The 13710-nt window shown below is 42.8% G+C and overlaps 1 protein-coding gene across 1 annotated transcript in view; it reads right to left on the bottom strand.

The window, feature by feature from the left end:
• The window catches only part of pde1a (phosphodiesterase 1A, calmodulin-dependent), a 35101-nt gene extending 21793 nt beyond the window's left edge, over positions 1–13308 (bottom strand). Inside the window, exons 1-2 of the mRNA XM_042495291.2 lie at positions 12069–13308; positions 952–978 (exon numbers count right to left, since the gene is read on the bottom strand). Of these exons, the coding sequence (XP_042351225.1) occupies positions 952–978; positions 12069–12697 (656 nt within the window). The 5' untranslated portion in view covers positions 12698–13308. The remainder of the gene's footprint in view (positions 1–951; positions 979–12068) is intronic.
• Between the last annotated feature and the right edge of the window lie 402 nt (positions 13309–13710).

Raw genomic sequence — 13710 nt, 5'->3', positions numbered from 1 at the left:
TTAGTTGCCATGGTTACAGCTGGAGTCAGACGGGGAGACGGAGCGAGGGAAAAATAAAAGTTCAAGACACTGCAGACATTCTAGCAATTCATTCTCCTGAGAAAAAAAACAGTAAGGCTTCAGTTTTTTGTAATATATAATTATTATCATCAGTAGTAGCAGCAGTATTAACTGGAGCGCTGCTGTCTTTAACCCTTTGAAACCTCGATCGTCATCACTTTTCTTGTGCTGTGTTCAGACGCCTTTCACAAGTATTTAAACCTTTGATTTCTTCTTCCAAAACATGAGGGGAGAGGCAAAGAGAAACTTGGAAAAAATGTCATGCAAATTGTAAGATTTTTTAAAATGATATATATTTTTTAAAATTAGAGAAAAAAATCTGGGAAATATATTTATAATTATCATAATTACATATTTAAACTACATATTTATATTGTAATAATGTGTCAGAATCATTATTATTTTTAATATTTTATTAGGTAGTTTCCTTTTGTTTTTTACTTTTCTTCTCTTTTTTTGCTATTTTTAAGGTAATTTCAAATTTTTTACTACTTTCCTGCGCATTTGTGGGTCATTTCTTCAATGTTTCAGAATTATAATCATAATTAAAATTTTCTTTTTAGGTAGTTTCCCTGTTTTTGTTTTTAACCTTTTTTTTGTTGTTATTTTTATGGTAATTTCTGTATAAGTTTTGACTGATTCTTTACTAATTTTTTCGGTAATTTCTTCTGAAGTTGCTCGATGCGTTCTTCTGCCCATGTTTTTAAATAAATTAGGACAATTTGCTCAGGTGAAAAGGGATAAAGGTTAAATGTGTCTTTGCTGGATTGAGATTAAGTTTTCTATACGTGTGTGTGTGTGTGTGTGTGTGTGTGTGTGTGTGTGTGTGTGTGTGTGTGTGTGTGTGTGTGTGTGTGTGTGTGTGTGTGTGTGTGTGTGTGTGTGTCTTACCTCTGGGAGGTACTTTTGTATTTCTGCCTGTAAACAAACAGAAAAAACAGCCATCAGTCAAATGAACCCCAATCACACGCTGTGACTTTATCATGTACTGATTAAGTCATAAACTGACCGTGTGTGTGTGTGTGTATGTGTACGCGTGTGTATGTGTATGCATGTGTGTGTCTGTCTGTGTGTGTGTGTGTATGCATGTGTCTGTCTCTGTGTGTGTGTGTGTGTGTGTGTGTGTGTGTGTGTGTGTGTGTGCATGTGTGTGTCTGTCTGTCTGTCTGTGAGTGTGTGTGTGTGTGTGTGTGTGTGTGTGTGTGTGTGTGTGTGTGGGTGTGTGTGTGTGTGTGTGGGTGGGTGGGTGTGTGAGATCAGCCAAGCTTCCAGGAACATTTTGGCCATATCCAGTACTGCAGGTCACACTGACCCAAAATAATTTTTCCCCCGAAAACACAACTATTACAGAAGGATTTTGTTGCTTTGAGTGTCACAAACAGTGAAATGACTCTTTCTATGATCCCAATTAGATCCACTCAGTCCAATTAAAATTCTTGAAGAGTCATATCATTAAATCAGCCGGCTCCCGAGAGAGACGCTCATGTTCCCCTGCAGAACAGAGGTACACGTGTATTAACACTAATGTTCCCTTTGAGCTGCTGGAGCCCCCAGGTTCTCTTTAACTGCTCCAAAAATACAGTTAATATCGTTGTATTAGTTTGATACCTAATGAATTTTCCTAATTTCTCATTAGAGATTAGAAGACTTGCAAATATGATTTTACATTAAGCAACATGACTTCTGCAAAATCGGTGCACACACACAGTCGAACACACACACAGATCAGCTGCAACATGAAAACCACCGACAGGTGACGTGAATAATATCGATTATCTCGTTACAGAGCTGCAGGGGAACCTGGGTGATGGCTTTTACATGGATGCCACTGAACACGCTCCACCCACCTAAACGCCAACGAAGAAAATTCTATCTACCCCATTTTTGCAAACAAAGATATTACGTTTTGCTCCTTTTGTAAACCGTTTTTTGGAAAAACTAAACTCTTGCAAGAGAGAGAGAGAGAGAGTTGAAGACTAGAAAAATATATAAAATACGCCAATGAAAAATCAGCTGAGCATATAGAAAGTTTTCATGACTGGAATGAGTTGGCCGTAAGTTTGACCTCACAGAACACAGTGTAACAGCCTGACAGGTGAGCTTTATTTGTCCTTTAGCCGTTAAGTTGCAGTCCTTTAGTCATGTGTTTGATGCACATCTGCACACGAGAAAGCGACAGAGATTTGCACTGGTATTGAAGAATTGAGGATCTGTTTTGTGTGCAATTTGGATTTGCAAATCATGCATACTTTGATGTTGTGACACTTTGGGCACATAATTATTGCACTCATGTGCTTTATGTGTAAGCCATATTGGCGTTTGTTGTTACTGCTTTTTGCTTTATGTGTTTAGCATATTGGCCTTGGCCATGTGTTATTGCAGGTATGGTACACTGAAAAGGAGGGGCGGCATGATTGTTTTTTGCCTGGATCGGCAAAAGTGCCTGCGCCGGCTCTGACTTTGGGTTCAAATGAGGTCAGAAGGAGAGAAAATAAAGGAAAAGATTGGTTGCAATCGTTACCCAAAACAATGAGAAAGTAAAGCCAATGTCAACAAACCATGAGCGGTGATACAAACATCACGGCTCACTGCTAAATCCATCACATGAATCGGACAAACCAAAAAGCCCCTCCGGTATGTAAATACGAGCACCAGGGGCCGGTGACGAGGATGTGAACGCTCCATTTGGTCTGAAATGAGCCAATCACAGCTGTGGAGTCTGACCCTGAAGGCTAATCACAGCTCTAACAAGTCTCTGCTCTGAAAGGTGGCAGCAGGAACCTGTTATTTCATGGTCGATTGGTAATTGTACGCCGGCCTGCGTGGGCGGATCGGCACTGAATTACAGAGCGGGGTACAGCGGGGTGAGCGGTGCCGGGCTGCAGGCTGCATCCTGTTTTTGGTGGAAAAAAGACAAAAGAAAAAAAACAAACGCATGCTGCAGCAGCAACAGTGACAGGTGAGGACAGAGATAGTTTCTGGGGAATGACTCACCACTCTGTCAAGACTTTTCCAGGCTGACGCCTTCACTGAAAAGAATTAGCATTTCTTCTTCTTTTTGCTTTCTCTACTCTCCTCCTTGCGCTGATACTTTCACCTCACACATTTTCCTTCCCCTCATCCTTGAGCATTATTAGCAGTGAGCATGTAATGTATTCTTAGATGCATTATTTCTCTGCACGACTGTTTGTGTTGCACCACCGCGGGGTGCGTTTCGCGCTTTTTTAGTGGTTAACTTCATTTACACCGCCTACATCAAGACCGAGCGCCCTGGCCTGAAGAAAAAGCACAGCATCTATTAAAATGTAGCAGCCTGATAATAAACCAACTGCAACACAAACACACACATGAATAAATATATAAATATACATGAAAAGAACTTGTTTTCTGTCGTTTTGGAGTCAAACTTTAAGTGAAATATTAGTTTGAATGTACAGGAACAGAAATAAGACGGCAGAGAAAGAATAACACTGATTTCTACTGTTATTCAGGCAGTTTCTGCAGGCATTAGACTGGTTTCTACTGTGTTTCTGCAGGCATTAGACTGGTTTCTACTGTGTTTCTGCAGGCATTAGACTGGTTTCTACTGTGTTTCTGCAGGCATTAGACTGGTTTCTACTGTGTTTCTGTAGGCATTAGACTGGTTTCTACTGTGTTTCTGTAGGCATTAGACTGGTTTCTACTGTGTTTCTGCAGGCATTAGACTGGTTTCTACTGTGTTTCTGCAGGCATTAGACTGGTTTCTACTGCGTTTCGGCCAGTAACTAGAGGCATTAAAATGCAACAGTAAAGAAAGTCCTAACTAATATTCTTAATTTATGTTTATTCTACATGGAATTGCTAAGTTTACTTAAATATAGTTGTTTTTAATTAATTTCGTGATGTTGTTGCAACTTGAAAATGACATGTTTTATTACTTTAAGTTAGTCTGACTTAATGTGATCATCGCTAAGAGGATTTTGCCACTGATGAAGTTCAGAAGTTTGTTTAGTTCGTTAAATTTGTTAATATGGTTAGGGGAATACAAATATGATTGACAAGTTTGCAACCAGCAGGCCTTGCATGGTTTACTTAAGTTGCCAAGACTTAGAGAGATTGATTTTATTAAACTTGTCATTTTTTAACTGTCAACAATTTCACAAAATTATGTAAATATAACAAAATTTTAGGTAAACTTAACAATTAGACAATTAGATATGACGTAAACAAAAATTATGACTTATTTATATTTACTCACATTTTATGATAATCAGTAGCCTAGATGTTTTAAATTTTAAATCAACCTGTCAGATTTTACTGTAATTTCAGCATGTTTAAATGTCAAAATCCCCCTCAGATTTCCATCAGGTGCGCGATCATGATGAAGTATGAAGAGGTGTGATGTAAGACTACATGTTATATTCTGTTTTAATATTGGTTTCTACCGTTATGGCATTAATAAAATTAGTGTCTGTGCTGCTATAAAATATTGTTTTATGTGCCCCTTTCTAATTCTGAGCACCTGCCCCTCTAAAGGTCTCTGCACGGCCCTGGTCCTGGCATTTTAAAATGATTTCAGGTGACTGGATTTAAAAAACGAGTTATCTTGGTTTTCTTCAGTTTTCCATCGTAGTCACTGAACTGTCTCATCTGGTTTCTTTTCTATTTTCCGCTTCACAAAACACTCTGATTAACTCGAAAGCCGCCTTTTTTTGCTCTTTCGCTTGTATTTTCTATCTCATTGTTTCATCGCTCTCTCAGCAAAGTAAAACAATTTTAAAAAGCTAATTAAAAAAATACACTTCAAAAAATGAGCTACAAAAGATTCAGAGTAAGACAGAAGCTAAAATTCTGTGTGAAGCAATCAAAATAAATAAAGAAATATGTGTCCCTTTCTCCTCAGCGGAGAGTTTGCTGCATTGAGCTACTCTGCTGTTACCACGGAAACTAGGGAGGACGACAAAAAAACAAATCTGTACTCTTTATTTGTTTTCCCAACAAACAGCACAAACCGCTGCTGTTTGTTGATCTGCGTCCACAGTTCATACCTGTCATGACGAATTAATACCGTCAATCCAGAGAGACAAATAAAGATACAAGAGGGCAGCGAGTGGTTCAGGCTGTGCTGGTGCCAAACACACACACACACACACACACACACACACACACACACACAATATGCAGCAGCTGATTGTGTGATGAGAATGATGAGTTGGATCGAATGTGTTTTTGGTTGTTTTCATTGAAATTCGGCTGCACTTTCATTCATTTGACTGGAACACGCCGTGCACACTGAAAATAGCACCACTTAACATCTCTGCGGATTTCAGAGCGATTGAACATTCAGAGAAGTGTCAGCTTTCAGCCTCTTTGCCTGCAGGTGTGGCAGGTTTAACTGTTTCTGTCTCTGCTCGACGACACGGCAGAATATCAAAAACTGTCAAGTATCGAGGGTCGGCGCCTCAGTCAGATTGATTTTCCGCCTCATCTAAAAAACTTTTCTAACTTTAGAAATCATTTCATTTACACAAACGTATTTCACACAGATTCATTCAGCTGTTTGGCACATTTTGTTAAATGAAAAAAGCATGTTTGACTCTTTAACAGCTGGACTGACATCAGTTTTCTTGCGCTGCATTCAGACGCCTTTCACCAGCATTTGAACCTCTGAAGAGTAAATGGTAAAAAAAAATAAAATTGGTAAATTTATAGTGTTTTTAAAAATCCCAGAAACTATATTTATAATTCATACAATTATATATTTAAAATTATGTTACAGAAAAAACTTTTCACTTTCTTGAGGTCATTTCCATGTATTGTTATTATTATTATTATTACTTTATTATGCATTAGCTTATTTTTTCATTTATTTACTTATTTTCAGGTAATTTTCTTGTAACTTTTAACAGATTTCTTGCTTATTTTTTGGCCAGTTCTTGTAAAGTTGCTCATTGCCTCCCACGTTTTTGACAGAAATCAAGCCAATTCGCTCATGTTTTAAACTGTTAAATGATGTTATCTGAATATTGTTGCGGTGTCGCTGCTGAAATCAGAAATGTGAGACATGCAGCCGTTCTGTAGGAGGCAGCTTGTCTACATCTGTCAGTCACTTCGTCCTGACTCCTGACAGAGTGTGAGGTCTGAAAAATGCCCTCGAGTGATGTCGCTTAAACACTTCAACCTTGAAAAGTGGAAAAAAAAGAAACCTTGAGGTGTGGAGTGAGAAAGATGAGCAGACCTCTGCAGCCCGCTGCTCATCTCTGCTGCAGCACCCATTAGCTGATAACTAACACAACACATCTGAGTCTTTGACCTTTCTATTGTCCGTTGACTTGCATTGTGGGTAATGTAAGCGCAAGGTTTTGACAAGGGAGAAGAATGTGCAGAATAAAACAGATGATGTCTCTGGTTCTGCTGCATCAACTTAAGGCCTTTTTTTTAACTGTCCATCATAAATCAGACAGTGCTGTAGGAGTGTTATGCTAAAATGTTCTCTTTTAATGTCAGCTTGTCTCAACTTGAGCAGAGAAAAGCAACAAATATTACAGGAAACTCCAGACAAGATAAGACCTGTAGAATTACTTGTAATCAACAGAGTTACCGTCACAGATGATGATTGTATTTTGGGGGGGGGGGTTGGCTACTGAGAATGTTTCGTGAATAGAAACTTTTACTGGAAAATATCTTGAAGCCTTAATGCTGAAATAGGCAGCTTTATTTTGGTGTCAAAAAATCCCATAATTACCTTTGAGCGTATAGTAATTTATTGCAAGTGGTCTGAGAGAAAACTAGACTTCTGTACCTCGTCTTGGCTCTGTTGTCAGACTTTAAAAACAAAACAAGCACATGACGGGAGACTTTGTCCAATCACAGATCATTTCAGATGCAGATGTAAGTGCACGTCCCTTCCCACACGTTCTCATCCCAACTCATCACATATTGCCGCTCTGTTTAGTGGACTTCCGTGTTTACATATTACACTCAGAGTATCCTTCTGTGTCTAGGGTGCCAACTAAAGCACGTGGTAACCAACGCCCGACATGGCGCCAATGCTGGTACCGATGGTTAGGTTTAGGAAAGGTAAGATGTAGAAAAAAAATCACAAAATAATCACATTCAAACGGGAAACGAACACCAACAATCCAGGTGAAAGTCCAGATGTCGGACTGATGGGGACCTTTGTGTTTCTATGTCACGTTATTACCAGCAGCATTTTAACCTGACGCCATCCAGCGGCATATCACGCGGATGCAACAGGTTCCATCAGGCCGCGCTCTCAACTAGTGCCAACTGTCCATGCACCATGCTGCATCCAGCAGCGTATCATTACATTGTAAATGGTCCTGTCTGGCCACGCTCTCAGCTGACACTATCAGGTGGATGCAAAAAGTGGCTGGCGTCAGGATCTTGTACCGGAAGTATAGCAAAAGCAGCGGTATTTCACGACTTCGTAATGAGAACGGGCTGTCCCTTCAGGTGGTGAAAGTCTGAGTCAGTGGAGGAGAATCCTGCAGAGAAATCCAGAAATCCAGGTTTTGCAATAACTGTGTATACTGCACAGCAACCCAAAAAAGGAAGACAGACTGATCGAAGAATCTCAAATAGTCTGACAATAAATGAAATATAACACGTCAGTATCAGCGAAGACTTTCTGAGATGGAGTGAAAATGTTGAACATTGTGCCATTGTCACTAGAGTCTCAGTGTGTCCTCCATCTCACTCCCGCTGCAGCAGGCCACCTCGCCGGGAGGAAAGCGACAACAGCACCTGAGACTGACCCCCAGTCAGCGGCCGCAGCAGCCCGAATCCAGACGGTGCAAACCTCAGCTGTAAGAGACCAGATAGCCCGGACTACCCAGCCCCTTCTTATGCCGAAGTCGTCAAATTCCTCCATGTTTGCAGAGATTTGAGCATATGTTCTGAAAACCAAGAGCCACCTTTCATGTCCAAATGATATGCTGCTGGTTGGATCAGCTGATAATGCAGCCTGACAGAGCCATCAGGTGTTACAATGCACCATTGGATGTCTGGATAACACCTGATACCTAGAGCTGAATATGAAGCCACAGAGGTCCACTCTAAAACGGTTATATGAGACTACTTCGAATGAGCATGTGTTAGACTACCTGCTGAATCAGCAAACTTTCTGTTGCTGCTGTAAGGGGGCGATCACACCAAGACGCATTTTGCCATGTGCAACTGCTCCAAAAATGCCTTTGAAAGCACATCTGGAAAACAGCTGGGAGTGCCTATGGAGCAGGGCTGCATGCGCATAGTCAAAAGTGACTTTGATGAGCAGTAACGTTTCAATGCCTTGAGCAGAAAATTAGAAAATATTTTAACTTTTATGCCTGACCAAAAACTGCCAGAAAAATGCGCCGCACAGCAGCAACAGGGGAGTGCTCAGCAGGTGCTGTCCCATGGGAAAGCAATGGTTTTGCTGGTGGCATTTTTGTAGCGACACGTCTCGGTGTGATTGGTTCTTTATACAGGTTAGGCCGATGCTGCTGCTGGCCACCTGCTGTGACATCCGGGAGTGGGGAGAAGAGAACCTCTGGACGTGCCGCCCACTCGACTCTCGGTGGAGTAGTCTGGAGTGGTGGGAAGTGAGGCGGAGGGACCTTCAGGGGGCTTGCAGCTAATTCCAGTCTCATTTCTGATAAACAGAGAGAGAGCGGGGCGAGGAGGGGCTGAGAGAATGAGCTGCAGGCAACAATGAAATAAGATTAAATAAATCCAAGTATGAAAACATTGGGTTACCGTATGACGCATGTGCTTGTGCCCGTAGTCATATTTTCAAATTCTTCTTTTTCCAGACTTCTGCCTTCTCCAGCTTTCAGTCAGTGTAGTCGATGAGCTTCTGTGTTGAATTCTGCTTTTATATTTTTACACCTTGAGTGTGTGTATCTCTTTGAATCACTGCTGACAGATCACACCTTCACTTGCCAATGTTTATTACAGGAATTGGCAAAAATTAAACACTTCTCTTGGCCTCAACTTCTTAAACCAATACACCAACTTTTCCTGGTAAATCTTTTGCTCTGTTGCCAACTAGTTACTAACGCAAGATGCTGTATAGCGAGCCGGGTCTGTTACAGGAATTGCCAAGGGGCATAAATTTGTGTGTGTGTGTGTTTTATGAAAATGATAACACACATTTCATTTCACTGCTACCGCTGATGCGAGAAACTTTCATTAAATCAACATTGGATTTGACTGTTTTTCTGCCATAATGTGATGAATGAGGGCACGGTAATGTGAGGAAAGACAAATTATCACATTATAAGTTGCAAATGCAGAAATACACATCATCGAGTTACAAGAGTGATATATGAAAGGATGCAGCGCACAGTGTGTTTATAAATATGTTCATTTCATTCATGTGATGTTCTGGATCTTCACGGAAACATGAGATGCTTGTGATCTGAAGAGCGTCCGCCTGTGGACCGATGAGTCATGGTTCAGCTGACGAGGATGAGGATGAGGGCTCTCATGTGTTCGAGGGCTTTGCATTTTCCAAAACTGCACCAGAGCTTGAAAAAGGACCAGCTTTACAGATAATATTACATCCTACAAGTGAAAGACGCCATATGGCCAGAAGTATTTGGACAGATGGACACACGGGCGCATAGTTGATATTTTCCAAAAACAAAACCATGATCATGAATCTGCTGCTCTAACAGGCTGCACTCTTCAGTCTTTATGCCACACGTTGAGCCTGCTGCAGGGATTTACTCCCATTGAGACAGGAGATCATTGGCAACGTCGGACACTGATGCTGGGTGACAAGGTCTGGCTCACAGTCTTCTCACAGTTCATCTATCATCAGAGGTGTTGGACAAGGTCAAGGTCAAGTTCTTCCACACAAAACGGGGGAAAACTGTTTCTTTATGCAGCTGTCTTTGTGCAAGGATGTACTGCAGGGAAACCCAATTTGCAGGAGGCCAGTCGCAGCAGCCGCTGATCCTCATGTACATGAATCCGCAAAAACAACCGAAAATGCTGTAGTTTGCATGTCAGGCCAGTAGGTGGCAGTTGACACACAATCAAAGAGCACCATACGCATGCACAAAGTGCGGCTGTGATGTCACGTTCTCACAGGATCCGCACATTCCCAGTTTACGCAGCGACAGAAGAGGTGGTGTTTCCAAAAGATCATACTCTGGTTTCAAAAGTTTGCATTTTCAGGCCCCCAAAATACCGTTGTCATGTGCATGAAAGGCCAAACTGCAACAGAAGTTTAACATTTCATGCAAGAACTGAAATGTAAATGGCCCTTGAAATTATGTTAGAGACTATTTTGTGTTTATTTCAACACTTTTTGGGGTAATTTTCTTGTTTGTTTTTGTTATTTATTTATTTTGCTTATTATTGCTTATTTTATTTTGCTTAGTTATGATGACATCAGTACGATGCAGCAGCCAGTAGCTCCTCAATTCTTTGCTACTTTTTTCTGTTTTTCTATTTTTTCGACTCCGTGGCCTTTTTTGCTGAAGAAGGACTTTTCTACAACAGAGAAGCACCAGAGGGGAGAAACAAAACCGAAAGCAGCAGACAAAGAGAGAAAGGAGAGCCGGCATCAGGGCGAGGCTGACCCGACTTGGACCGAGAGCTGTTCCTCTACCAAGTCTTCTTATGTCTAGTGTTCTGTCGCAGGAGAATGATGTGGATTAGATGTGATTTAGGCTCACTCAGCAAGATCAGAGACTGCCCTGCGCACATCTTCACAACCCTTAACCCTTAACCCTTCTTAACCCTTAACATCCCGGCTCAAGCTGTTGCACTGGTTGGGCGGACTTCGTTGGTAGCCATAAGAGCACAAGACTGATGCAAATTCAAAAAATGTCCTTCAGGTATTGAATGATGCTACCAGCAGCAACATGCGCAAGAAACCAGATGGAATTTGAATAGTAGCTGCTGATTTTAATCAACCCATATTTCAACTCCAAAGATGTAGTAGGATCAAGGACAAATCTTAATTACATGTTTTAATAAATCTACCTTCTACCTTGTTTTACATAATTTTCTCAGAACTTTTTACTAATTTCTTGCTTTTTTGCACCATGTGTTATGAAGTTGCTCATTGCATTCTTCCAATGTTTTTGAACAAAACCAAACCAATTTGTTAATGTTTCAAAGGTTTAAAAATCCAGATTTTTTTTTTTTGTGAAGTGGGAAAAGAAGCCTTATATGCCGTATTACTCTCCAACAGGTGGAGACACACTTCAAAATCAGTTCCCAATATGCTGAACTTCTGCTTAAATTTCATGATCAGCTGTGATGCTGTTGCCACATGCTGCTCTCATTAGACTCCATTAAAGACACGCTCGCTCTCAATGTGTGTGGCGATGATGTAATGAGGCTGCAGTCAGTGTGTAAACACACACACACACACACACACACACACACACACACTTGAAACAAACATTCCGACGCTCAGTTTGCTTTTATTCTTTTCTTTTCTGCATCCACTGAGTGTTCATGCCCTGCCTTCATCCCTTTCCCTCGCTCCTGAGCCGTCTATCTTTGCAGAGTTTGCTGCATCGCAACGCTCTGCCGTTGCCATGGCAACCATGGAGAATAAGGGGGGAAAAAATAAAAGCAGCTTTACATCTGCTGCCGTAGCCTCAGATTCAGGCAGATGTGGTGGTGTGTCGTTCCTGCTGCGATGGGAGCTTGTTAGCATCCACTGCGAGAAAATATCTGACAGACACACGCAGACAGACGGACGGACGGACGTGAAGCTGTGACCTCATCAAAAACACACACACTGTCTCTCCCTCTTTCTCTCTCATGTTCAGTGATGTCGCACGCCCACAGTTTTCAGCTCATTTTCTGTCGTCCGTCTTCCCTCCATCCTCGCTCTGTGCCAACATCACCACAGCAACCACAGTGAAGCCGTCCCCGAGGCTGTCAGACCGATTCCACTACTGATCACTGATCGATTCACAACACGATCACCAATCACCAATCACCAATCGAGCCGTTTCACACTCACCACCAACATTACATCATCTGTGTTTACTCACATCCCGCGCAGTCGAATCAGGACCTGGTTGTTGTGGTTCTGCTCCAGAGCGTCCTCAAACTCCTGCGCCTCCTCAGTCCGCCGCACCTCTGTCTGCTGCACCTCCTGTGTTTGTTGCACCTCCTCAGTCTGCTCCTCTTCACTCTGCTGCTGCTTCTCCTTACACTGCTGCTCCTCTTCAGTCTGCTGCTGCTGCTGCTCCTCCGTCTGCTGATCCTCAGTCTGTGACATCTCCTCAGCCTGCACCTCCTCCTTCTGCTGCTCCTCCTCCTCCTTGGTCTGCTGCAGCTCTTCAATCTGCTCCTTTTCAGTTTGCTGCACCTCCTCCTGCTGCTCCTGTTGCATCTCCCCCTCCTCTTGCTGCACCTCCTCAGCCTGCTGGTGCTCCTCAGTCTGTTCCTCCTCCTGCTCCTGCTGCATCTCTTCCTCATGTTGCTCCTCCTCTTTCTGCAGCACCTCCTCAGACTCCACCTCCTCCTGATCTACGTCCTGTTGGGGCATCTCCTCTTCCTGCTCTCCCTCCTGTTGCTGCACCTCCTCCTCATCTTCTTGCTGCTGCATCTCCTGTTGCAGCTCCTGCCCCTCCAGCACCTCCTCAGGCAGCTGCAGCCCGTCCGCCTCCTCGCTCATCTCCGCGTGGTGTAGGAGGAGAAGGAGGTGGGGTTCTTTGAGTGTTGGTCAAAGTGTTCACGGAGCAGAGTTTGGTCTCTGTGAAGCGTCCGGACGTCTCTCAGACTGACAGAGTTGTGAAAACATCGACGCCGATCAACGCCGAGGGCTTCGAAGGAACTTCTTCCAACTTCCTGTGATGTCACCCGACAGCCAGGCCGATCCAAAATGATCTGACCCGTAAGAGAAGCCCAGGGGTTAAAGGTCACAGGACAAAAGAATAGTGCTCTTTAATAATAAAAAAAAAAAGTTAAGGAGCAGACGGACTGCGTCTTTCAGTCGATCAAAGTGACGACCTCCTCCACAGCAAACAGTTGAGCTCTGTGCTCCGGCACTGCGGCTGCAAAATGATCCAGCTCAGCTGTCCCAGAGCATCGCTGTAGCAACGCAACGAGGAAGTCGACCAGCAATAAAGACAGGAGTGAGTGAGAGAGAGAGAGAGGGAGAGAGAGAGTGATGGAGGACAAAGGAGAAGCAGAGAACATCGCAGAGCGTTTCCGTGGTAACTCAACAACGGTTGCTAAGAGTGATGGAATCCTGCAGCCGACAGACCTCCCTCCTCCTCCTCCTTCAAACACACATAACTTTATGCTCCATTCAGACGCAACAGCAAATCTCAATCTGTCCTTCTCTGCTCACCCGCTGCGCGCGCGTGTGTGTATGTATGTGTGTGTGTGTGTGTGTGTGTGTGTGTGTGTGTGTGTGTGTGCGTGCGTGCAATACTGAGCTGTGCATGAGAGAAAGCAAGCCTGTGTGTGTGTGTGTGTGTGTGTGTGTGTGTGTGGTTTTTAGACAATGATGATGTAATGGTCCTGAAAATGAGAGTCACAGAACCTCTCCAGTCAAGTGGCAAGACCAGACGATCAGCCGTCAGTCCTGCTGGCGTCCCCTAGAGGCCACAGTGATCATTACACTCTCAGTGTAAGAGTGATGGGCTCAACAACATTTTGTTATCACTTTACCAATGGTATAAA

This window comes from Plectropomus leopardus, chromosome 10, assembly GCF_026936395.1.
Source record: "Plectropomus leopardus strain MGB_pleo_1.0 chromosome 10, ASM2693639v1, whole genome shotgun sequence".
Taxonomy (NCBI): domain Eukaryota; kingdom Metazoa; phylum Chordata; class Actinopteri; order Perciformes; family Serranidae; genus Plectropomus; species Plectropomus leopardus.
This window is presented reverse-complemented; position numbering and strand designations above follow the sequence as displayed.